General features: G+C 37.1%; 1 protein-coding gene across 1 annotated transcript in view; it reads right to left on the bottom strand.

The window, feature by feature from the left end:
• pcdh15a (protocadherin-related 15a) overlaps nt 1-24,851 on the bottom strand; it is a 256,854-nt gene that overhangs the window by 42,016 nt on the left and 189,987 nt on the right. Inside the window, 4 exon segments of the mRNA XM_051918041.1 lie at nt 1,488-1,615; nt 3,693-3,833; nt 4,058-4,167; nt 21,770-21,882. Coding sequence (XP_051774001.1) covers nt 1,488-1,615; nt 3,693-3,833; nt 4,058-4,167; nt 21,770-21,882 — 492 coding nt within the window.

Raw genomic sequence — 24,851 nt, forward strand, 5'->3', positions numbered from 1 at the left:
CTAAAACTTCCTGGTATACGGCTGCGTTGACCTTGTACCTCAGAAAACACAGTGGACCCACACCAGCAGATGGCATGGTACCCCAAACCATCACTGACTGCGGAAACTTTACACTGGACCTCAAGCAACGTGGATTGTGTGCCTCTCCTCTCTTCCTCCAGACTCTGGGACCCTGATTTCCAAAGGAAATGCAAAAATTAACTTTCATCAGAGAACATAACTTTGGACCACTCAGCAGCAGTCCAGTCCTTTTTGTCTTTAGCCCAGGCGAGACGCTTCTGACGCTGTCTGTTGTTCAAGAGTGGCTTGACACAAGGAATGCGACAGCTGAAACCCATGTCTTGCATACGTCTATGCGTAGTGGTTCTTGAAGCACTGACTCCAGCTGCAGTCCACTCTTTGTGAATCTCCCCCCACATTTTTGAATGGGTTTTGTTTCACAATCCTCTCCAGGGTGCGGTTATCCCTATTGCTTGTACACTTTTTTCTACCACATCTTTTCCTTCCCTTCGCCTCTCTATTAATGTGCTTGGACACAGAGCTCTGTGAACAGCCAGCCTCTTTTGCAATGACCTTTTGTGTCTTGCCCTCCTTGTGCAAGGTGTCAATGGTCGTCTTTTGGATGACTGTCAAGTCAGCAGTCTTCCCCATGATTGTGTAGCCTACAGAACTAGACTGAGAGACCATTTAAAGGCCTTTGCAGGTGTTTTGAGTTAATTAGCTGATTAGTGTGTGGCACCAGGTGTCTTCAAGATTGAACCTTTTCACAATATTCTAATTTTCTGAGATACTGAATTTGGGATTTTCCTTAGTTGCCAGTTATAATAATCAAAATTAAAAGAAATAAACATTTGAAATATATCAGTCTGTGTGTAATGAATGAATATAATATACAAGTTTCACTTTTTGAATGGAATTAGTGAAATAAATCAACTTTTTGATCATATTCTAATTATATGACCAGCACCTGTATATAACACCCGGACAATGTATACAATTGCAAATACAGATATTAATGACAAAAAACAAAATATGAATATGAAAATTTAAAAACAAATATGAATAAAAACTTCTTTAAAGACTTATTTGGGCCTTTTCCTCACAAAAGCTCTCTTATGACTTCAGAAGACTTAGAATATAACATAAATGAACTATTTTTTGTTTTTTACCTTTACCTTTTTTTGATCACTACAATTGCCATTGGCAAACACGTGAACAGTCTTCCAAAAATCAAAATCTTTTTGTGTTCTGCACAATGGTTGATATTAGCATGAGTAAATAATGACAATTTTTTTTTGTTTTGTCAATGCAAGTGTCTACTACCTGCCTTCAGCAAATCAGTTAGGACTACTGAGTGAGCATTATGTCACTTAATTATTATTCATGAGTCCCACCTAAGGCTTATATTGTGGCCCCAAGACATTCAGACTGTTCCTAACACCGCTGCCTAGGAATAAATAACACATAACGTATGCACATATACTCACCACAACTTTCAGTACTGTGGTGAAGGTCTTAGTGTCTTCAGTCACACCTCCAATGTAAAGAGACCTTGTGAAGACAGGTGGATGATCGTTCTCATCTTGAACGTCGATAAATACCTTAGCTGTGTTTGCTGGTTATATTTAAACACACACACACAGAAGAAACAGACCTCAGTTTATGGAACTATAAGCCCTATTTGTCACAGTTAAAACAAAAAGGCAGTGTTAATATAAAAACACACACAGCTGCTGCAACCCTCTCCACACTGTGGCAGACATGAGAAATATGCTCTGTCAGAAAGCATTTGTCTTCTGCTGCACTAAACGACAATATATAAAGTCATCTGGTGTAGATGTACGCACACACAGGGGAAAGCGCAGATGAAAAGCTGTATATCATAGCTCAATAAGAGAGAAAAGAGAGAAATGAAGAAAAGAAAAACAGGAGGGTAAGCGAGAGAGGGAATGTGTGCCAGTCTTGTTATGTACAACAAAATTTATATCAAAGTGAAAACAAGACACATGGCAGGACAAATGCACACACACACACACACACACACACACACACACACACACACACACACACACACACACACACAGTCAGTCAGTCAGTCAGTCTTTCTCTCATGTATGTGATTTGTACAGTTTGTCCTATCAGAGGTCTGTGATGTGCTCACTGAACTTTTAAGTCAACATGAAATGGAGTTTGCAACCCATTTAATTTCTGTAATGTGGCTTATAACTGAGTGAATATTCAATGTGAAACATATTGAACAACAACAACAACAACAAAAAGTAGGACAGGACTTTTTTCATCCAGTGGGATTTGACTGAATCATGGAATCTGGGCCTGATTGTGAGTTTTCAATTGGTTGATGAAACTACTTATCTCCTGAAACATCGATAACACTTTACAATGAGGTCCCATTAGTTAATGTATTAATCATCATTAACTAACAATGAGCAATACATTTGTTATAGTATTTAGTAATTGTTGTTAACACTGAGGAATGAATTGTAATTTAACATGTGTTTGTATCTTAAAGTGACCTGAGCTGTATTCTGCTTTCATCCTTTAGCACACATCTATGAAGTTTTAATGAAGTACACAGAGTACTGGAGGAAGATCAAACCTCTCACAGGAAGAGGGAGATGAGCTTTGCTCTACTTGTCAGTCCTGTCTATCTCTCAACCTTAATAAATTGTATGAGTTCTACACTGCTGAGCTCTCAAATAAATCATTAAAGCACTAACCCATCAGAGAGGTTGTGCACTTCAGTGATATGACCATAACTGGAGGGTGTGGCTTATTGTATTGTTTTCATTTTAGAAATCCCTTTTTTTTTTTTCTATTTTCTTGTTGGTTTAGTCAAATGGTGCATGGCAACATCAACCAATAACAACAATAAAAACATACACACTAAAAAAGTAATTTACTTAATTATCCTTTCCTAAAGATATATATATATATATATATATATATATATATACAGTCAAACCAAAATTTATTCAGACACCTTGAACATTTCATTCATTATTACAGTTTATTCACTATAGTTAAAAAAAAATGGTAATAAAATATGACAAGATCAAGAAGTTAAGCTGTGTCAGAAAAAAATAATCTTAATTAGATTATTTTGTGTCCTGCAGCCACTAGTAAAAATATATCAAAAATATCAAAAATGTCTGAATAATTTTTGGTTTGACTGTATATATATATATATATATATATATATGAAGCCTAGTATCATGCCAAAATAACTCATTCTCTGCAAAAATTCATTAATATTCATTAATCATTAAATTCATTCCATTACTGTAATCCAGATTTTTTCACTGCATTACTGTAAATAAATAATTAATAATTAATGATTAACAATTGTAGTAATGAGAATATGGGGGAAATGTGCTTAATGGTCATGAAAATAATGTCACAATGAAAAAAAAAAAAAAAAAAAGAAAAAGAAAAAAGAAAGGTCCTAAAAATCATTAAATACAAAAGAAAGAAATATAACATGCTCTTGACAGATTTCATGAGATTCACCAAAATATTATCTTAATTTAGAATTTCTTTTGAAATGTGTGGTCATATTCTATTCCATACGTGGACTTTTTCAGTATTTTATACCTGTCATTTACTTCACTATAAAGCTGTAAGATCTTCCCAAATAAAATTCTTGAGAATATGTGCTTCAGTGTTGTTCTTACTTTTGGAGGGAACGCGTAGGTTGGCGAGGATGATGTCGAGGGAATCGGCCTGCACCCGGAGCACATAACTGGTCACTTTCTCATAGTCCAGAGATTTATTTGTGTAGATGATCCCAGTGCGGTTATTGACTCTGAACTCACCTGCAAACACAAACTGATCAGAGAACAGTTCACAGTGCCTTCTATGATGAGCGCTAAGGCCACAAAAAATTCACAGCAGTATTTTATTTTCACAAACCACCTGCAGTACAACTCAATCAAATATGTGCTTGTTGGTTCCATTTAGTTCTACATTTTATTCTAAATTTAAGATGAATTTGACCAAATTTATTGAAGAACCGCATGTTTGCATACAGGTTACTCACCTCCATCGTTTCCGCTAACTATGGAGTAAAAGACAGTGGTGTTGACAGCTACAGCCAGAATTAATCCCACAGGCGTTCCGACAGGAGCATTCTCACTTACCGGACTAAACCTGCACAACACAGCACAATTATACCAGAGTAAATGACATACTTCATTCAGCATTTAAATAACACACAGCTGAGGGCAGTGGAGAACTGTCTCGTGTGATTACTGTGATAGAAATGTCAGTTTCCTGTTACATATTGCATAAACATTAGAGCAGTTCAATAGGCCCTCCACTCCCACAAAAGACCTAAAGAAGGTGTACAAAGAACAGAAGGACTTTGCTTTAAGAGGTGAAGAGAGTTTAATTATTGCATTCAAAAGAAGCGTGCATGAATCACGGGTCTAAAGAAAAGTCGATTTCTAAAGCTTTTGTCTACAACCTGAGGTGACCTCTGAGGCTACTGATTCTCAAATGAAGGGTCAAAGGTCTGTTCTGATGAAAACAAGGCTAAACACCTGATAAAGCTAAAATGCTAAACTAAAATGTTAAAGCTAAAATGCTAAACTATCATCCATAGTTTGGTCAGTAAAAATAAAGACTTTTAAAGGGGAAGACACTTTCCATATCTTCCATATCTGTCAAAGGCCAGACATAAATGTATCAATTGATGCAAATTCATCATTCATCATTTGTTAAGATGCCGGTAGATGCTAACATGGACAGGTTATATGAAAGCCTTAAAAACCATGAACAAAACTACATACATAAAAGAAAATACTACCCAGTCCCAGGATCGCATGTAATTTGGTTTGTGTAGACAACAGTTTGTTTTTTTATGATAAATTATTGCTTGCTAAGCATTAAAACAAGTATCAAAATTCAAGAGACATTTACCAAACAAACACTCAAACCATATACATTACCATTCAAAAGTTTGGGGTCTGGAAAGTTTTTTTTTTTTTTTATTTAAGAAATTATTAAATTGATGAAGAGTGGCAGCAAAGACTTTTACATTGTTACAAAGATTCATACTTCAAATAAATGTTGTTCTTTTGAACAAAAATATTAAGCAGCACAGCTGTTTTCAACATTGATAATAATATGAAATGTTTCTTGAGCAGCAAATCAGCATATTAGAATGATTTCTGAAGGACCATGTGACACTGAAGACTGGAGTAATGATACTGTAAATTCAGCTGTGCCCTCACAGGAATAAATGCCATTTAAAAAAATATTACAATAGTAAAGTTATTTTAAATTGTAATAATATTTTGCAGTATTACTGTTTTTACTATATTTTGGATAAAATAAATGCAACCTTGGTAAGCATAAGAGACTTCTTTCAAAAACATTAAAAAATCTTACCGCCCCAAACTTTTGAATGGTACTGTATGTACATATATTACACAAGTTATCTGTACCCATCACTAATACTATTGGTGTCAACCTCTCTTATGTCATGAAAAATGGCAGAAAATAGGACTTTTGTGTGGATTTAGTGTGAGACAAGCTCCTGTGAAGTGTTTGGGGCGGAGGAAAGGACCAAAAAAAGGAACGTTTATCTGAAATAACTGTCACAGTTCTTGTACTGCTTTCACAGATGTTGTGAAAGTCTCTGTGCTTTCTCAAACAGGAGAGGACCACACGCCAGCCATCAGAAGTGGGTGGGCATGACACTCTTGTCTCTATTGTCCAACAGTCAAAATACAGCCATCACCGTGAGATCTCGACAAAGAGCTGCTGACTGCCTGGGTTTCTCTGCACCATAAACGGGGTGAAGCGCTTTGCTCTGTCTCTGAGACAATAGGGCACTGCCGCAGTCAACTGCTACGCTGACAGCGAGGAGCCGAGGTCACGGTGAAATCTCAGCGATGCTCAGCTTCATGCTGGTTTCCATGGGGATCACAGAGGACAGAAATAGCCAGAATCTCAGCACAGAAGTGAGAAAACACAAAGAGGAGCATCTTTTAATGGAAATGAGTTACTGCAACACTTTCACACACAGTAACTCATAGCTATCTTCAACAGCACATCTGTAATCTTCTCATTGTCATACTCTCATGGCATTACATAGCCACACAATCGCACAATCCATTTAGCTCTGCTACATGTATTTGTAAAGTAGTGTTTTATGCAACTGCATGTTAACTTGTATGTTAACAACGGAAGTGAGTCAAAACTTTATATACACTTTTTGGTTTCTTATATGGGTCATTGACGAAGATTTTTTAAAAGTGTAAAAAAAAACCCAATGGAGAAATAATTAATTTTGAAGTTTTATTAAGTGTTAACAATGAGATTATGTGGTTTTTATAATCAATTAACACTGCTTTTGTCATTTTTTACAAGATGGACATAATTTGTCACCAAAAAAAGTCATTTGGATTAACCAAAATTTCGGTTTTACCAAATGACACATTTGGTACGATATTTTCAAACAATGCTAACAGGCTGATATCTAGCTAGCTAGCTAGCAAAAGGACAATCAAACATTTTATTATAAAATATTACAACATTTTCTATGTTTTATAGTGGTTGTACCGAATGACCTGATATTTCGGGACATGCGTATGAGCAAGTGAAAACATGAATTTTGCAAATAGTTAAAAGAGAGTTAGTAATTTTGCTTCAGGACCATGTGGTCCTTTGCAGGTGTCTGAATGATGTCACACCCTGTCACATGATATTGACCGCATGACTTGATCCAAAATGATCCCTTTATATTGGTTACTCTGAATGACATCAATGAAATTCATTTTTCCAGACATTCTTTCTCATAACAAAGCAACGACTTCTATACATAATTTTAATACCATTTTGCACTGTTGATATATGATGTTATAAAATCATGCCATAATAAAAAAATTGACATGAAAGCATCACACAGTTGCTGCAGGTTTGTCGGCTGCATATCCATGATACAAATCTCCTGTTCCACTACATCCCAAAGGTGCTCTATTGGTTTGAGATCTGGTGACTGTGGTGTAGAGGTCTTCACGGGTCCACTTAGATCCGAAAACCCAAGGTCCGACCCGAGACCTGAGTGGGTTCGGGTCCAAAACTTCGGCAAGTGCTTCGGACACAGGTCGGGTTTAGTATTATTGGCCTCGGGTCTCAGGTAATTTAAAACAAATGTGCTTTTTTCCGAATGGACCCGAGAAGACCCAAATTCTTTTAAACTATGTTGGACATTTAACAAAATTCTATTATTTAAAATAATTCTATGACAACGCTATCTCACTTTTTCTAAGTTCACTCTGAATCTGCGTTTCTACATGCAATGGACTCTATATGCACAGTTGCTCCCGCATTTAGACTCAGTCAGTTGCTCCATTTTTGCATACCGTTTCAATAACATTACGCAAAATATTATAAGACATAATGAGGCTACAGTGATGAGTGATTGACAGCACTTCAGCCGCGTTCAACAAGTGCATTATTGAGAAACGGGGTTTGGGTAAGAGTCGATTCGGGTCAGGTATAGATTTAAGGACCTGAGAAAACCTTTAGTGTGGAGGCCATTTGTGTATAGTGAACTCATTGTCATGTACAAGAAACCAGTTTGAGATGATTTGAGCTTTGTGACATTGCACATTATCCTGCTGGAAGTAGCCATCAGAAGATGGGTACACTGTGGTCATAAAGGGATGGACATGGTCAGCAACCTTACTCAGGCTGTGGTGTTTAAATGATGCTCAATTGGTACTAAGGGCCCTAAATGTGCCATGAAATTATTCTCCACACCATTACACAACCAGCACCAGCCTGAACCATTGATACAAGGCAGGATGGATTTAAGCTTTAATGTTGTTTATGTCAAATTCTGACCCTACAATCTGAATGTTGCAGCAAAAATCAAGATTCATCAGACCAAGCATCATTTTTTCCAATCTTCTATTGTCCAATTTTGGTGAGCCCGTGCAATTTGTATCCTCAGTTTCCTGTTCATAGCTGACAGGAGTGGTACACGGAGTGCTCTTCTGCTGCTATAGCCAATCTATTTCAAGGTTCGACATGTGCGTTCAGAGATGCTCTTCTGCAGACCTCGGTTGAAACAAGTGGTTATTTGAGTTACTGTTGCCTTTCTATCAGCTTAACCCAATCTGGCCATTCTCCTTTGACTTCTGGCATCAACAAGGTATTTTCATTCCCAGAACTGCCGCTCACTGGATATCTTTTTCTGATCATTCTCTTTAAACCCTAGAGATGGTTATGTGTGAAAATCCCAGTAGATCAGCAGTTGCTACAGTACTCAGACCAGCCAGTCTGGCGCCATTCTGATGCTCAGTTTGAACTTCAGCAGATCGTCTTGACCTACATGCCTAAATGCACTGAGTTGCTGCCATGTGATTGGCTGATTAGATAGTATTTGTGTTATGAGCAGTTGAAGACAGTTTTTCATCCTAATAGATGAGTTTAACTTTATGCAAATGAGTAGTGACGCCACATGAAGTGAAATAATGAAAAATGATGTGCGGTAAACCATGAATGGATTGTAGCAATCTGAGTGAGTTTGATTAATGCCTGTTCATCTTGTTCATGGTATGATGTGTTATGCACTACTGCAATTACAAACACTTTCTAGAATGTTCATTTTTAGCAGCAAGAAAATAGATTCAGTGTCAAATTAGAATGACATGTTATTGATACAGATAAAACATCCCATTTGTGTTGCGATCAAATCAAAAGCAACAAGTTATTGATGGATTGTACAACGCCTCAGTGCTTTAGATCAGATCACAGCACAAATGGAATCAGATTAAGTCACCAGTAACACTGAGGCAGCCAGCAGTAGAAACACCCACCAACAATTCAACAATTCACTTTTCAACCTCTAGTAATAAAATCAATGTGTGCATGAAGTTCATCAAAGCTCATTAACAGTGAATTAAAGCAGCAATAACTCTGCATCAACAATCAATGACACAATTAAAGAAGATCCAGCTACAGTCATTTCTACATTCTTCAATTTGACACTGAAAGAACATTTATGAGACCATGTATGAGAGTCTTTGGCAATTCAAACTCAAGGTCTGTTGCGATCTCTCCGACAGTGTCCTCTGTGAACTCCCCACAAAATCATCTTTTCTGAAAATGCTTACACAACATATCAGCAATTTAACGACTGGATTAAAACAAGTGTAAAATGTACTCTCGTCTGCCCAAAGGAATGCTAATTTAGACTTTAGATATTCAGAGCTGTTTTATGCCTGGTATCATAAGCAGTTCATCTCATGAACTGTGTTAATTATGTAAGGAATAACGTACAATCAGCCGGTCATTACTGAAAAATAAACCCAACGGGGAGATCAGACCCCATTGCAGAGCGGAGCGGAATGAAGAGGCTAGCTAATCAGAATCAAGTATTCCAGAGAGCTTTGGATTTGGATTGGTGGTATGGTTCTGTTCTGGGCAAGTGATAACCCCTATAGGGTAAACAGAACAGAACCAACATAAATGTATTGCGGTATCATTAATGTTCTTAATGACTATAATTTAATGTAACAACATAATTCAGGAAAATGAGCCCGATTCGAAGAGGAATATCAGAAGGCTAAGTCCTGACTGGATGAGAGCAGGAGCTAGGAATGGAGGAGGCTAATTAGCTTCTAAGCAACGTGATAAAGCTGCTGATAATATTGAATGGACCTATATATAGGGATGCTGTGATAGGCCTTGTATTCCTATAGGTAGACGTGGATCAGCTGATAGTCAGCTGATGCGAGCTTGACTAACATGACCTGCCAGAACTAACGCTTTTACTCAGCTTTTTGTTCAAAATGTTGCTTTTTTAGATCAAACTTAAATAAAATATAATATAAGATAAAATAAAATATCACCTACATACAGTAGTGATACTCACACACCCAACTTTAGAGCTAAAGAGAAAACAATTGCATTAATTTGAGCAAAAGTTCAGTTGGCCTGTAGCAATAAACAATAGAAAAGAAGAAACATATACAGACTTTTCTTTCTTTGTCTTTGTTTCTTTAGGCTGAAAAAAGAGTTTAGATTTTCTTTGTTCTCATTCCCTTCATCTCACACACCCACAGACATGCAAATACAGAAAAAAAAAAGCATGAATAATTCAATCTTATGAATCGCACAAAAAAACACGTCCAGGTCACATTTCACCCCATAATTAAAAGAAAACAAGAACAATCTGTACAAAAATATATTTTGCAAAAAACCTTTTTTGTTGTTTTGCATTTTCGACACTCAGTCCATTCTCATGACTGTAATACAGTATTTGTGTGTATTAAAATACTCGAACTCTCATCTGGTCTTTAGCAGGTCTTAAAATTAGGTGAATACAACCTCAGATGAACAACACCACAATGTGTCATTGTTTATTTAACAAAAATAAAGCCAAAATGGAGAAGGACCAGATGATGTTTATGTCCTGATATGTAAAACCATATAATTCAAAAGGATGTACTTTCTTTTTCACATGACTGTATATATATGCATATATTAAAGGCATTACAACATTTACATCCATGATGTATAAATTCTATACAATTTAAATAATATGCTTTTTTTTTTTTTTTTCAAGAAATGAGAATAAGATAATTTAGCATTAGGATAATGAGAAATGGGAGAGCTGCGTTTAATTGTCATGTCACAATGTTAATCATGTTAATGTTAATCATGCTGAAAATATATTTTTTGTCTTTATGCGAAACATAATTTATGTCTTTGTTTTGGGGTGAAATATGACCCAGACATGTTCTTGACAGCTTTTGTTAGATTCATCCAGTGTGTTTGAAAGCGTAGAGGTGTCAATGCGACAGAAGCCCTGGGCAAAGCACGCGATGATGAAAACAAGACGTGACAACAGAAGACAACTTCTCTGCCGTACGCACTTTTGTGTGTGTGTGTGTGTCACTTGTTGGTAAACAAGAATTATTAAACCTTAAGTATGTATGAACTTGTCCTCAGAGATGTTAGTTAGGAAGTACAAATACCCGCCTAAATATTCATAGGGCAAGACACCTTGCGATTCCTGTATATTCCTGAAGGATCTGAGCCAACCGTGATGAAAAATGTAGTGTGAATATTTTAATGATCAGATCTGTCTACAGTTATACACATCAAGCAGTCAAATAACTGAATTTGATAAACAATAGATGATAGGGCTAGAGGCATCCAAAATAGCACTTTTTCCCCTCATTGTTAAAAATACTGAATGTATGTGAAAGATTCATAAGTCTTCATTTAACCTGTTTTAATCCACTGTGCTTTAATCAGATCTCTAGAGTTTTCCAGCTGCAGTTCACAGCCTAATGAGGTCTACAGAGAAACGCTGCATGCTCTCTATAGCTCACGCCATTAGAGCTTCCTGTGAAGTGTTCTCTCTGGCCCACTGCTTCAGTCAACACACAGCCCCCTTTAAACACCAAGCTCGCTCAGAATGGACTTCAGACTGCATAACATTACAGTTGAATGGGCTAAAAAACTTAAACCCCACTGCTGGAAAGAGACAGAATACAACTTTATTATCTTCTCAACTGACACAATTCTTACAAAACCTCCTTTTTGGAAAACATAAAAAAAAAAAAAAAAACCTAGGAAATACCACAAAAATTTCCATATCACAAAAATGTTAAAGGATTAGTTCACTTTCAAATGAAAATTAGCCCAAGCTTTACTCCCCCTCAAACCATCCTAGGTGTATATGTCTTTCTTCTTTCTGATAAACAATATCGGAGAAATAATAATAAATATCCTGACGCATCCGAGCTTTATAATGGCAGTGAACGCGACCAATGTTGAATAGGGAAGGTGTAGGACGTAGCGTAAGCTTTGTGAACTGCAAGAGTTTTACACTTTCTTCGTACGCTAAATACAGAAGGCGGTCTGGCGAAAGCTAGATATTTTACTTCATAACTTGTTTAAATATGGACATTTTTTTACACAAATGCATCGTTTCACTTCAGAAGGCCTTTATTAACCCCCCGGAGCCGTGTGGAGCATGTTTATGATGGATGGATGAGGATGGAAGCACTTTCTTCAGCTCATACTCATTAGTCCCTTTCACTGCCATTATAAAGCTCGGATGCATCAGGATATTTATTAATACTTCTCCGATTATGTTCATCAGAAAGAAGAAAGTCATATACAGGATGACTTGAGGGTGAGTAAAGCTTGGGCTAAATTTCATTTGAAAGTGAACTAATCCTTTAAGACCCCTGTGGTGAAAATCAAGTGTTTAGTGTTCATGAAAATCAAATGTTGTTTATGTTTATGTGGTGTTTTTAATATGCTAAGACAAACTATGTGCAAATTCATCTGTCAACACCATTGCTGGGTATTTTCTCCTTAAAACGGCAGTGTACCAAAGACAGTCTCAAAAGCATGGTTTGAAATTGCCCCTGTTTCCTACTGTCACAAACTAGTAACCAATCCCGTCAATGTGCAGGGCGGGGCTTTTCCACAGTGAGCACAAGAACACCTTTAAGAAGGGACAGGAAAAATTGGGTACATAGGCCCTGTCCCAAATGGCACACTTCATGTGCACTTTCGGTCTTGTGGACTTACAATGGCCGCTGCATGCGCATGTCCGTTAAGTCTACAAGACCGTAGGGTGTCCCATTCGTCATTTAAGTTTAAAGAAGGGTGCTCATGAGCGCCCCCTTTGCGGCTGCTATGCGCCCTCGATGTGCACTTCTGCTGAGCCCGCAAGACTGTGAGCTACGCAGAGGACTTTACTCTGCAGTCAAAGCGGCATTACGTCGTGAAAGTGCGGACTCAGAGGAAGACCATGAGGGTTTAGGGTGCCATTTGGGACAGGGCCATATAGTAATATAGTGGATGGATTATGTATATGATGTATATTATGATGTTATGATAAACTATACGGCTTTTCCCACTGACTTTTCTATGATGTTCAAATCAGGATCCTGAATTTTAGAAGGCTGCTGTCTGACTCTGAGATGGTAAACGGGAACATGATTTGTGTAACATTAAAGGGCACCTATTATGACCCTTTTTACAAGATTTAATATAAGTCTAAGGTGTCCACAGAGTGTGTCTGTGAAGTTTCAGCTAAAAACACCCTACAGATCATTTATTATACCATGTGGAAAATGCCAATTTTTGAGTGAGAGAAAAATAAGGTGTTTTTGTGTGTCTCTTTAAATGCAAATGAGCTGCTGCTCCCCACCCCAGAGGGTGGAGCCAATAACTCGTGCATTCTCTACTAAAAACTAATCTCTATCTCTTTTATGATCATCTCTATCGCGGACAGGCTCACGTGACATTGTTATTCTTCATCATCATGAAAGTTTATCATCTTCATGCGTTTTAAAGCCATATCAGTCTAAACTTCTGATATATGGTTTTCTGAGAGCACACACCTGACGCATGTGGATGTCTGACAGGGCGTCCCATGAGTATTAAACTAAGTTGTCTTTCATGTGTTATTGCGATTAAACTGTCAAATACACACAAGGTTATTTCAAAAACACAGTCGGTTATGTCTGTGAACGTATACAGCAAGTAAAAAAATAAAATATTCGCATTTAGATATACAGTATCTCACAGAAGTGAGTACACCCCTCACATTTTTGTAAATATTTTATTATATCTTTTCATGTGACAACACTGAAGAAATGACACTTTGCTACAATGTAAAGTAGTGAGTGTACAGCTTGTATAACAGTGTAAATTTGCTGTCCCCTCAAAATAACTCAACACACAGCCATTAATGTCTAAACCTGCTGGCCACAAAAGTGAGTACACCCCTAAGTGAAAATGTCCAAATTGGGCCCAAAGTGTCAATATTTTGTGTGACCACCATTATTTTCCAGCACTGCCTTAACCCTCTTGGGCATGGAGTTCACCAGAGCTTCACAGGTTGCCACTGGAGTCCTCTTCCACTCCTCCATGACGACATCACGGAGCTGGTGGATGTTAGAGACCTTGAGCTCCTCCACCTTCCGTTTGAGGATGGCCCACAGATGCTCAATAGGGTTTAGGTCTGGAGACATGCTTGGCCAGTCCATCACCTTTACCCTCAGCTTCTTTAGCAAGGCAGTGGTCGTCTTGGAGGTGTGTTTGGGGTCGTTATCATGTTGGAATACTGCCCTGCGGCCCAGTCTCCGAAGGGAGGGGATCATGCGCTGCTTCAGTATGTCACAGTACATGTTGGCATTCATGGTTCCCTCAACTGTAGCTCCCCAGTGCCAGCAGCACTAATGAAGCCCCAGACCATGACACTCCCACCACCATGCTTGACTGTAGGCAAGATACACTTGTCTGGTAATACAGTATATGCTGTTAATATGACTCAAACAACAAAAGAAGAACAGAACTGTGACGTCACATTCCTCAGAAAATGAAAACGGCATGTATGATGAGACTTCTTTGGTTTAGTGGGGATTTTTATCATTGTAGGGTGATTATGTTCACATACTGCCTTACATACTGCTTATGTTCAAACACCATGTAAAAGTGAATTTTGCATAATAGGTGCCCTTTAACAACACATTATTAGCTGTTTGACTGTCAAGGCTAATCATATCAATTATCGTTATGTGTCTGTTGATAGAGTGATACATAAAATGCATTACCATTCTGATACATCGACTTGTAGATGAGCCTGTATAATTCATGTATAACCAGTTTCTGGTTCAAACATATATGGCCGAATTAAAGCAATATTTCCACTTGCCATTGTGTAGCGTTTACTACAGTTGACTGAATGGATCAGGTAGGCCAAGCTGGTGTGATTGAGTCGAGACGGGGACTAATTTGCATATTCATGGTTCTGCGTATACTAAATTAAGCAAGGGTGTTTAGTTACATTCAAGCTATTTTAAGGCATGAATAAATTATTTTCACAAGAAAAAAAACATTTAAATATATCATTTTGATTATCAAATATGAGTTTTAAGAGATAAAATAATTGACTGCAGAGGGACTGCAGAGGCACAACCATGAATACAAAAACACATTTATTTGGTGTCCAGAAATGTGGCTTGCCTAATTACCATGAAGCTCTATTACTACATAGAGCTCCCTTTGAGCCGCTGGTGTCAGTTGAGCTTAAGATTCACTTCAATTCACTTCTTCAAGAGGGCGAGGGACCTGCAGACATTTTCGGTCAGCGAATCATGCCTTGAGTTCGGCCCGGCCCGGTCACGTGATCTTGAGACCCCAGCCCCAGATATGTGCCCAAAGTTCCCACCACTCCCTTTATGGACCAGGTGGTGAACTTGTAAGCGCTGCCCCTGGAGGAGGCAGATGCAGCCTTTGCGTTGATGTGTCCTGTTCGTGTACTGCGTGTTTACTCTTTGTCTGCTTTGGAGGTCAGAAGAAAAGGAAAGGCTGTCTCCAAGCAGAGGTTGGCCCACTGGATAGTAGATGCCATCGCCTTGGCATTCCAGTCCCAAGGCGAGTTGTGCCCCTTCGAAGTGAGGGCTGACTCCACTCGGGGTGTTGCCTCCTCCTGGGCATTGGCATGCAGCACCTCTCTGGTAGACATCTGCAGAGCTGCAGGCTGGGCAACACCTAACACCTTCACAAGATTTTATAATCTCCAGGTTGTGCCGGTTTCTTCCCATGTGTTGGGTACAAACAGATAATGTGTGGGAAGGCTGGCTCGGTGTCTCGCTTGCAGCTCTAGTGGGGGGATACGAGCACCTATTTTGCTCTTCAGGTGAGTTCCCCACCTGGCGAACCCTGAATCAAGTTCCTCCAGCATCCTTTGGCAGTCAGACATGGCAGAGACGTCCGACACCAGGCCCAGTACTGCATGCCGGCTGGTCAGCCCTTGTACTGGGCTAGATGTCCATATGTTGTGATTCCCCCTTGGTAATCACATATGTATACTGTCCATGATAAAGTTTCTCTGTTGCTAAACCAGTGTCTTTTCCTGGGCAGTTTCTGCTCTGCCCGGTCTCTGCATCGGAAGTATCCCTGGCTAGACAGGAACTACCGCAGAGATACTCCATATGTAGCACTGGCCCACGGGTCAGTCCATATGTGTATTCATCATGCGTTACCTCCCTTCAGCAGGGTGTGGCCTCAGTAGCGTCCCTCTCCACTAGACTAGGCACGCTTTCCCAGTGTTAACAACACTGGTCATGGCTAAAAAAACATGGGAATTGAGAACTGAAGCACTCTTCCCCATGAAATATCACGATAAGAGGAACAGCAGCTATGACCGTTTACAGGGTAAGGAGGACTAATTTTCCTTGGGCTTACATGGGGTGCTGGGTAGGTTACGACTGTGTGGAGGGCAGTTGCCAAAAGTGCATAGGGACTCGTTTTTCATAAGGACCCCAATACATCAGTATCGACGTAACGACGAAAGTGATCGACTAGATGGGAACGTCCTGGTTACTGATGTAATCCTCGTTACAGGGAATGGAGAATGGAGTATGGAGATGTTACATCCCTCCTGCCACAACCCTGAACCACTGCTGAATAGCCGGGATCCCTGTCTCGGCAAAAGATAAATAAGTGATTGCGAGCCACCTTATATACCCGTATGTCCAGGTATACGTGGCTCAGCATGCAAATATCACTGGCCAATATCCATTGGCTTGTTTAGTTACCACTCAAAGGTGATTGGGCTCCCAGGCGAGGCACCAATACGTCAGTATTCATGAGATATTACTTAGTCTCTGATTGTCTGGCCTCCGTAATGGATCATAGACCTGTTTCTCCTGTGGATACTTACCTGTACTTACCTGTGTGGATATTTTGTTGATCTCCTGGAAAATCAGCCTGTTCACCTGTTGTTAGAGGCTTACCAGAGTTTCACCTGGTTTTTCTTAACTTGATTTGCTCACAGGCTCTGGTGTTTATCACTTTATGTGCGTACTTATACCAGCAACATTTCTGATGATTTCTATGTGAAAAAACACTTGAAGTACCTGAATACTTACCTGTCTGTTTTCCATGTTTGAAGAATAAACTCCTGCACCTGAGTATCTTCTGAGTATGTTTCTTTTGTGTCTTATATATCGTTACAGACGTATTGTGGAAAACTAAATTATTATTATTATTAAAAATAATTAAATAAAAATTAGAATAATTCATTTTGGTAGGAAAGAAGTCTCTTATGCTTACGAAGGCTGCAATTATTTGATCAAAAATACAGCAAAAACAGTAATATTGTGATATATTATTACGATTTAACATAACTGTTTTCTATTTGAAAATGTTTTAAAATGGCATTTATTCCTGTGATGGCAAAGCTGTCACATGATTCTTCAGAAATCATTCTAATATACTGATTTGAGGTTCAGGAAACATTTCTCATTGTCGATGTTGTACTGCTTGATATCTTTGTGGAAACCTAATTGTAGAATCCTGAATTTTTCAGGATTCTTTGATGAATAGAAAGTTCAAAATAACAGTATTTATTTAAAATGTAAAAAACTTAGAATGTAAAAGTCTTTACTGTCACTTTTGATCCTTACCGAATAAAAGTATTTATTTCTGAATAAAAGTTTATTTATTTATTTTGCATTCAACTAAAATATTCTTATTTTACACATCGAAAGCTGCAATAATTTCATACGCATGTTGTTAGTTCATTTATTGTTAATTTACACAGACAAATGAACTGTTGAAGGTCTTTGGGCTTTATATCCAGCTATGCTAATGATAATAGCACACTGGCCCGATTGAGCACTGGCGTTTAGCTCATTTCAGGAGCCAGCTGTGATGTATCAATCTTACCGATGAATGGCTATCTCTCAGTCTCAAACCTAAAATAGACTGCCTTTTTATTCATAATTGCTATGGAAACTGCTGGTCTGAGAACATCAGTAGGACTCTGAGATGAAGGCAATGCTTCAGAGAGATCATGACCTCAGAAACAAACATACACAACATCCTAACAGTAGAAATGCTACCTACAAGAAATCCCCCAATAATGACAGACAGTCCACACGCAATCTGACAGAGAAACAACTCAAAGCCCAGTATGACTGCTAGAGCAAACAATATCCTCACAGGATTTTTTTTGGCAAAAAAAAAAATTAAAATATGAGAGCAAATATATATATATATTTTTAGCCAGAAAAAAGGAGTAATTTTTTTGAGCAAGGAGTGAATATATATATATATATATATATATATACAGTGGCAAGAAAAAGTATGTGAACCACTTGCAGAATCTGTGAAGATGTGCAAAATTTTAACAAAATAAGAGAGATCATACAAAATGCATGTTATTTTTTTATTTAGTACTGTCCTGAGTAAGATATTTTACATAAAAGATGTTTACATATAATCCATAAGACAAAAAAATAGCTGAATTTTCCACCATCTTTTGCATATTTGAACCCTTTACAGCAGTGACTGAATGATTTTGAGATCCATCTTTTCACATGGAGGACAACTGAGGGACTCAAACACAACTTTTAAAAAAGGTTCAAACATTCACTGATGCTCCTGAAGGAAGCACGATGCATTAAGAGTCAGGGGGTGAAAACTTTTGAACAGGATGAAGAGGTCCAAATTTTTCATTTTTTTTCATTTAGTACTGCCCTTCGGAAGCAACATAAAATACTTGCATGTTTCCCGGAAGACAAATTAAATACAATTTACCTTGATCTTCAAATTCCAAATGTTTTCACCCCCCATCTATTAATGCATCATGTTTTTTTTCTGAAGCATCAGTGAATGTTTGAACCTTTTTTAATAGTTGTGTCTGAGTCCCTCAGTTGTCCTCAGTGTGAAAAGATGGATCTCAAAATCATTCAATCACTGCTGTAAAGGGTTCAAATATGCAAAAAATGCTGGAAAACTGAAGAATCTGCAGGACCTGGAGATTTTTTCTGAAGAACAGAGCTCAGTTTAACTGCTCAGGACAAACAAGGGACTCATGAACAACCATCACAAAACAAAAAAAAACAGTCGTAGATCATCCAGGTAACCACACACAGTATTAAGAATCAATGGTTCACACACTTATGAATGGGGTTATTTTAATAAATTCAGCTATTTTTTTTGTCTTATGGATTATATGTAAACATCTTTTATGTATAATATCTTACTCAGGACAGTACTAAATAAAAAATAACATGCATTTTGTATGATCTCTCTTATTTTGTTAAAATAATTAATATTTTCACAGATTCTGCAAGTGGTTCACATACTTTTTCTTGCCACTGTATATATATATATATATATATATATATATATATGCATGAGGGAGTGAAAGTACACATATTCTTTCTGACCAGAAGAACAAAACTCTCGTTCTGCCAGATGCCTTTACAGAGAGAATGAAAGTGGAAAAACAACAGTGAGAGAAAGTGAGAGAAATGGATTAAAGGAATGAAAGGTAAAGGAAGGGAGCCGCAGGAGTTTTTACCTTATGGTGAAAATACACAGACATAGGAACAGATCACGCTGTCCCAGGTACAGTATGCATCCCATAATGAAAAGTCTATTGAATATATATATATGAATATATTGGCAAATTCCAACTGGAAGTGAGCATCCCTATGCTCTACTCACTCCGAAGGGCAGAGCCGAGCCCTTGAATTGGGGACTTTGCAGGGAACACTTGAGTGTCTGTTTATGCACTTGGCGAAGGGAGCAACGAAAGACAACGTAATTTCCTCATTATCTTCACCTGGAATGTTACCATGACAACACAGCGTGGTGTCCATCACCCAATCAGCTGTTCTTACAACAGGAATTTCTTATTATTGCTGTTAATATAATCGTTTCAAATAAATATACATTTTATAATGAAGTTTTCAAATATGCATTATATGTGTGTGTGTGTGTGAGAGAGTGTATTCCTCTCTGCTCTTTAAAACTTTAAAACTGGCCATCTCTTCTTTGGTCCCTGCATTAGGACCCTCACATTTACCTAAGGCATCTACTACGTATTAAACACATTTCTTACCTATGCAACTTATTTAAATTTGATACAAAATTTGTGTAATATATTACAAACAAAACAACATGAATTATTCTGTTTTTACGTTAATTTGAACTCTCCTGCCATCTAGCTTTAAAATGGATCGCGAGGACTCGCCACCCTGGGTCACATGACCATAAACGATAAAATTACTTCCTTGAAGTGTCCATCGCATACATATACATAGATGCCTCATTAGTGTCTGTTTCTAACGGGCTGCTATTTGTAAGCTGTCCGCCATATTGGAAAAGTCAAATCCTGTCCATGAACACTCAAGAGCAAGTTGACTGTGCATCTGTAACCAAGTTATTCACATGCATTTATTTTATCATTAATGTGATAATTCTGCATATGAATATTGCATATTAAGTTACATAAAAAAAAACAAACCAAACCAGCAAATTCTCACCTCTGAAAGGTTATCCAATTTCTTCTGGTATTTATAGTTTTTACAGCCATAGGCTGCATAATGTGGTGACATTTTCGATGAAAATTAAATTGATTTGATAGTGTGTGATGAACAGCACTGTGTTAACCATTTCATGATGGTGGATGTGTCGACGTGTCTGGAGCGGTCGAATGTGGCATCTACATATACATATCTTTGAACGCATTTACTCTTTCCTAACAGACTCGTGAAAGGGCCCTGGTGTCCCTTGGTGTCCCTTTCCCAAAGTGGCCTTCAAGGGCGCAAAAATGCCGTTTGAAAAAAAAAAAGTTAGAAACAATAATTGTAATATTTAATTGAAATTAAAATTAAATTAAAACAGTTTAATTTAATTTTGATAAGTAATTTTGGTATGCTGGGTCATGAAGTGAAACCTGAGAACCATAGACTTAAAGCTTCAGCAGGAAGGCAGAACTAGTTTTTAACATTCAGTTTTAAGTTCCTAAGATAAATTAGCTCTACTTTACCAGTAGGTGGCGTAGTCCCCAAAAATCACTGTATTCCGTAAGAACCAAGGGATCTACAGAGAGCAAGGCCAAAAAAGCAAGCCTCACTTGCTCTCAGATCCATTGATGTGATACGTGTGAACACTTTGGTATATATATATATATATATATATATACACACATATATATATATATATATGGTCTGAGGATGATCTTTCTTTAAAAAGAAGATTCGAAAAAAGCTCTAGGAAATGTGTGAAAAAAGTTTCACAACTTAAAATGGTTGAAAATCTGGTTAGTTGACCCAAGGCAAATATCAGACAAAATAAATAAATTGAACAAAATTGAGTTATAAGGTAAAGTTATAAGCTAAAATTTACATGAAAACTTGAGACATTATCCCCCGGTTTCACAGACAAGGCTTAAGCTAGTCCTAGACTAAAATGCATGTTTGAGTTGTTTTAACTTTCACTGACATATCTTAAAATATATTTTTTTATTTCTAGGGCACGTTTATAAAAGTTAATTGAAATAAGGCCTAATCCTGTCTGTGAAACCGGCCTATAATTTCACTGTGTTGCTCAATAGTATCATAAGATTTTGTGTCTTCATTAATCAAAATCAAAAAACGTCTCTAATGATTAATTCTAAACCCCCTGACATGTTGAGCCAGACTCCTCAATATCCACGTTACTGACAAGCTGCAGATGTACCCTTTGGAAACAACAGCGTTTGAGAGCTGTAGACCAGCTCCAGTCAACCTCCCTGCACTTCTAGTCACATATTCACAGATAACACTCATTACTCATGCAGAGATTCTGAATCAGCCTGGGGGGAATATGTGCTAAACTAATTCTGACTCACAGAGCTCAAAGAGAACATGTCATAAATAAGTAAATGTCTGTTCTCTTGCTCTCAACAGACAGCGGGACACACCTGTACTCTTCCTCAGTGAAGATGGGAATCCTGGAGGGCTGAAGCACAGTGATTTCCACTGTGGTTCTGTTCATCTTTACCGGCTCTCCATCGTCATAGGCGATGACCACCAGCTATGAGAAGAGGTTATGAAAAATACATTAAAATGCAGTTCATACAGATAATGACTTGTTTCTGAATTAAAATGTCGATATTTTTGTGGGCCATAAATAAAATGTCTAGGTGATGTGACCATCTAGAGATTGCAACAAAAAAATAAAATTCTTTTTGAAAAAACATAATTTTGCAGAATATATTAATATTTAATAAAAGAAGCAAGATAAAGCTTAAAAATGTTTAAAAAGATAAAAGAATAAAACTTTTGCATGCCACATCATTGTTAGTGTCGTATTAGTCTTGTGTAGCCAGAGCTTCAGACTGACTGCAGAAGGTCTGGACTCCACTGCAGCTTTCATTGGCCAAAGACCGCCCAAGAAAACATCTGACCGACATGTAAAGCAACCTATCACAGTTCATTTTGTTTCGTGTCATATTTAGGGGCGTGAAAATGCAAAGTCGATGTTCCTACGATAACAGACTGGCGTGCAGCTAATAAATTATTCGTTCAAGAACGTTATGCAAGTGTACTGAAACAATGGTGCCGCAAACTTCACATAGTTGATTCTGAGTTGATCCATTGTCACAGATGTAAACACAACAGCTTTTTTCTTCCATGAGGGGGTTTGGCCAAAGACACTTGAAGGCAAGCCTGCAACATTAGCCGAAAAAAGTGTAATGCCTGCTAATGCTGTGGTACACAGGGAAGGAGACATATGGGTCATTGACGAATAAGGTTTTTAAAAGTGTAAAAAAAAAAAAACCTAATGGAGATGGAGAGTTTTATTAAGTGTTAACAATGAGATTATGTGGTTTTTATAATCAATTAACACTGCTTTTTTCATTGTTTTCAAGATGGACAAAATTTGTCAACAAAAAAAGTCATTTGGTTTAACCAAAATTTCGGTTTTACCGAATGACACTTTTGGTTATACTGAATGATGATACTTTCAAAAAATGCTAACAAGCTGATATCTACATATATTTAATACAAGTTTTTAAAATATTACAACATTTTCCATGTTTAATAGCGGTTGTACCGAATGACCTGATGTTTCGTGACATGTGTATGAGCAAGTGAAAACATGAATTTTTCAAATAGTTTAATGAGAGTTAGTTACTTTACTTCATGACCATGTAGTCCTTTGTAGGTGTCTGAATGATGTCACATCCTGTCACATGATATTGACCGCATGACTTGATCCAAAATGGTCCCTTTATATTGGTTACTCCGAATGACATTAATGAAATTAATTTTTTCTCATAACAAAGCAACGACTTCTACACATAATTTTAAAACCATTTTGCACTATGTTGATATATGATGTTATAAAATCATGCCAGAATAAAAAAAAAATATATACATTTATTACATTTTAAGATATTTTACTCACAAATTAAATAGCTGTATTGGCCTTTGGACAGTTAAACCGAATGACTTTTGATCCTTCAAAATCTTTAAAATACCTTTATATGTAGCAAAATATAATTAAAACCTTTTGGATTCAATAAAAGAGATCTAGTTGGATATCATATCTTTGTTTTTTATTATTATTAAGGCTTTTGGACAAAAAAGTACGCTGCAATTAAAGTCTGTTTAATCATTGATGCAACTTAAAACAATTACATTTTCTGAACGAGGAGTTTAGTTTTATTTTTGTGTAGCTCAACATTTTTGAGTAAACCCTTATACTTAAATTATTATTTTTAAGTTTACTGAGCGAGATAAAGATACGTCATCCATGTCACGTCGTAGCCGATGTTACCGACGTAACCGATGTTATCAGAAGAGTCCATTCAACATTAAACTGAGTTGCAGCAGATTTCAAGTTCCCAGCATGCCTTGCGTCACACTCTGTAAGGGAGAATAAATGTTGAAGTTGAGTGTTATTTTCTGTGTTTTTTCACAAGATTAATACAGGGGAAGATGTGCTATTATTTAATGTTCTGTTATTTTGGTATTTAAAGGTGTTTCTGTGATGTTGAAGTTTTGTAGGGTTACCATCGTGGTGAAGAGAAGTGCCTGTGGATAGGTCGAGAATGGGCTGTGAAACTTCAAGGCTTTATATACTGCATGTTGATTAACAGTTCATGCAAGTAAATAGTGATAGTCTCTTTGATGGTTACATTAGGGCATGCTGGTGCTGGTTTATTCAATACTTCAATTAAATTGTAATTACCGAATTTGTGTAGTATAAAATAATATTTCTAAGGTTCTACTAAAATAATCCTTGAGTTGTTTACTTAAATGTTTTGAGTATTCTGAACTTACTGGGTTTTATAACCACTGCATCAAAATAATTGAAAAATAAGAAACATTAAGTATGGTAAACAATAGTTTTAAGTACAGTGGACTTAAACATTAAATAAAACAAACAAAAAAAAAAAAAAATCCGTTTGACTTAATTGTTATTTTTAATTATTCTTTACTTAAAGGATTTGAGTTGCTTTAATCTGTGTCTACAATAATTTTGAGTACTCTGAACTTATCGGTTTTTACAGTGTATACATATATTTGCTACATATATAAGAAACGTTTTATAAGAGACAACAGACAATTGTGTGACAGGTATGATTCAGTTTACGGCACTTCTTATTAATTTCTATGATATATATTTTTTATTTTTATTTTTAACAGGAACATACAGAAAAATAACCATACAGCATATTATAGAATAAATTCTAACAGTCCTTATACTGTAGCTTTCTTATTAGCAGAAACTCAGATCACATTTAAGTACTTTTCCATTTCTTTTAAGAAGACAAAGAAAGCATGAATTTGCAGCTCTAAAGTTTTGTATACATTTATTGACAGGGTAAAACCTGTGGATCAGCTTAAAGGATACTCCTTTCACTTTGTTTGTGAGAAAGAATTTTTGCTGCTTTTTTTCCAATCAAGGTTATCAAACAAATTATTCCAAAATGAGATTACAGGTGGAACAGAAATCAAATTATTAAGAAACAAAGATCTTATTTTATAATTCAG

Source organism: Ctenopharyngodon idella, chromosome 13, assembly GCF_019924925.1.
Source record: "Ctenopharyngodon idella isolate HZGC_01 chromosome 13, HZGC01, whole genome shotgun sequence".
Classification (NCBI taxonomy): Eukaryota; Metazoa; Chordata; class Actinopteri; order Cypriniformes; family Xenocyprididae; genus Ctenopharyngodon; species Ctenopharyngodon idella.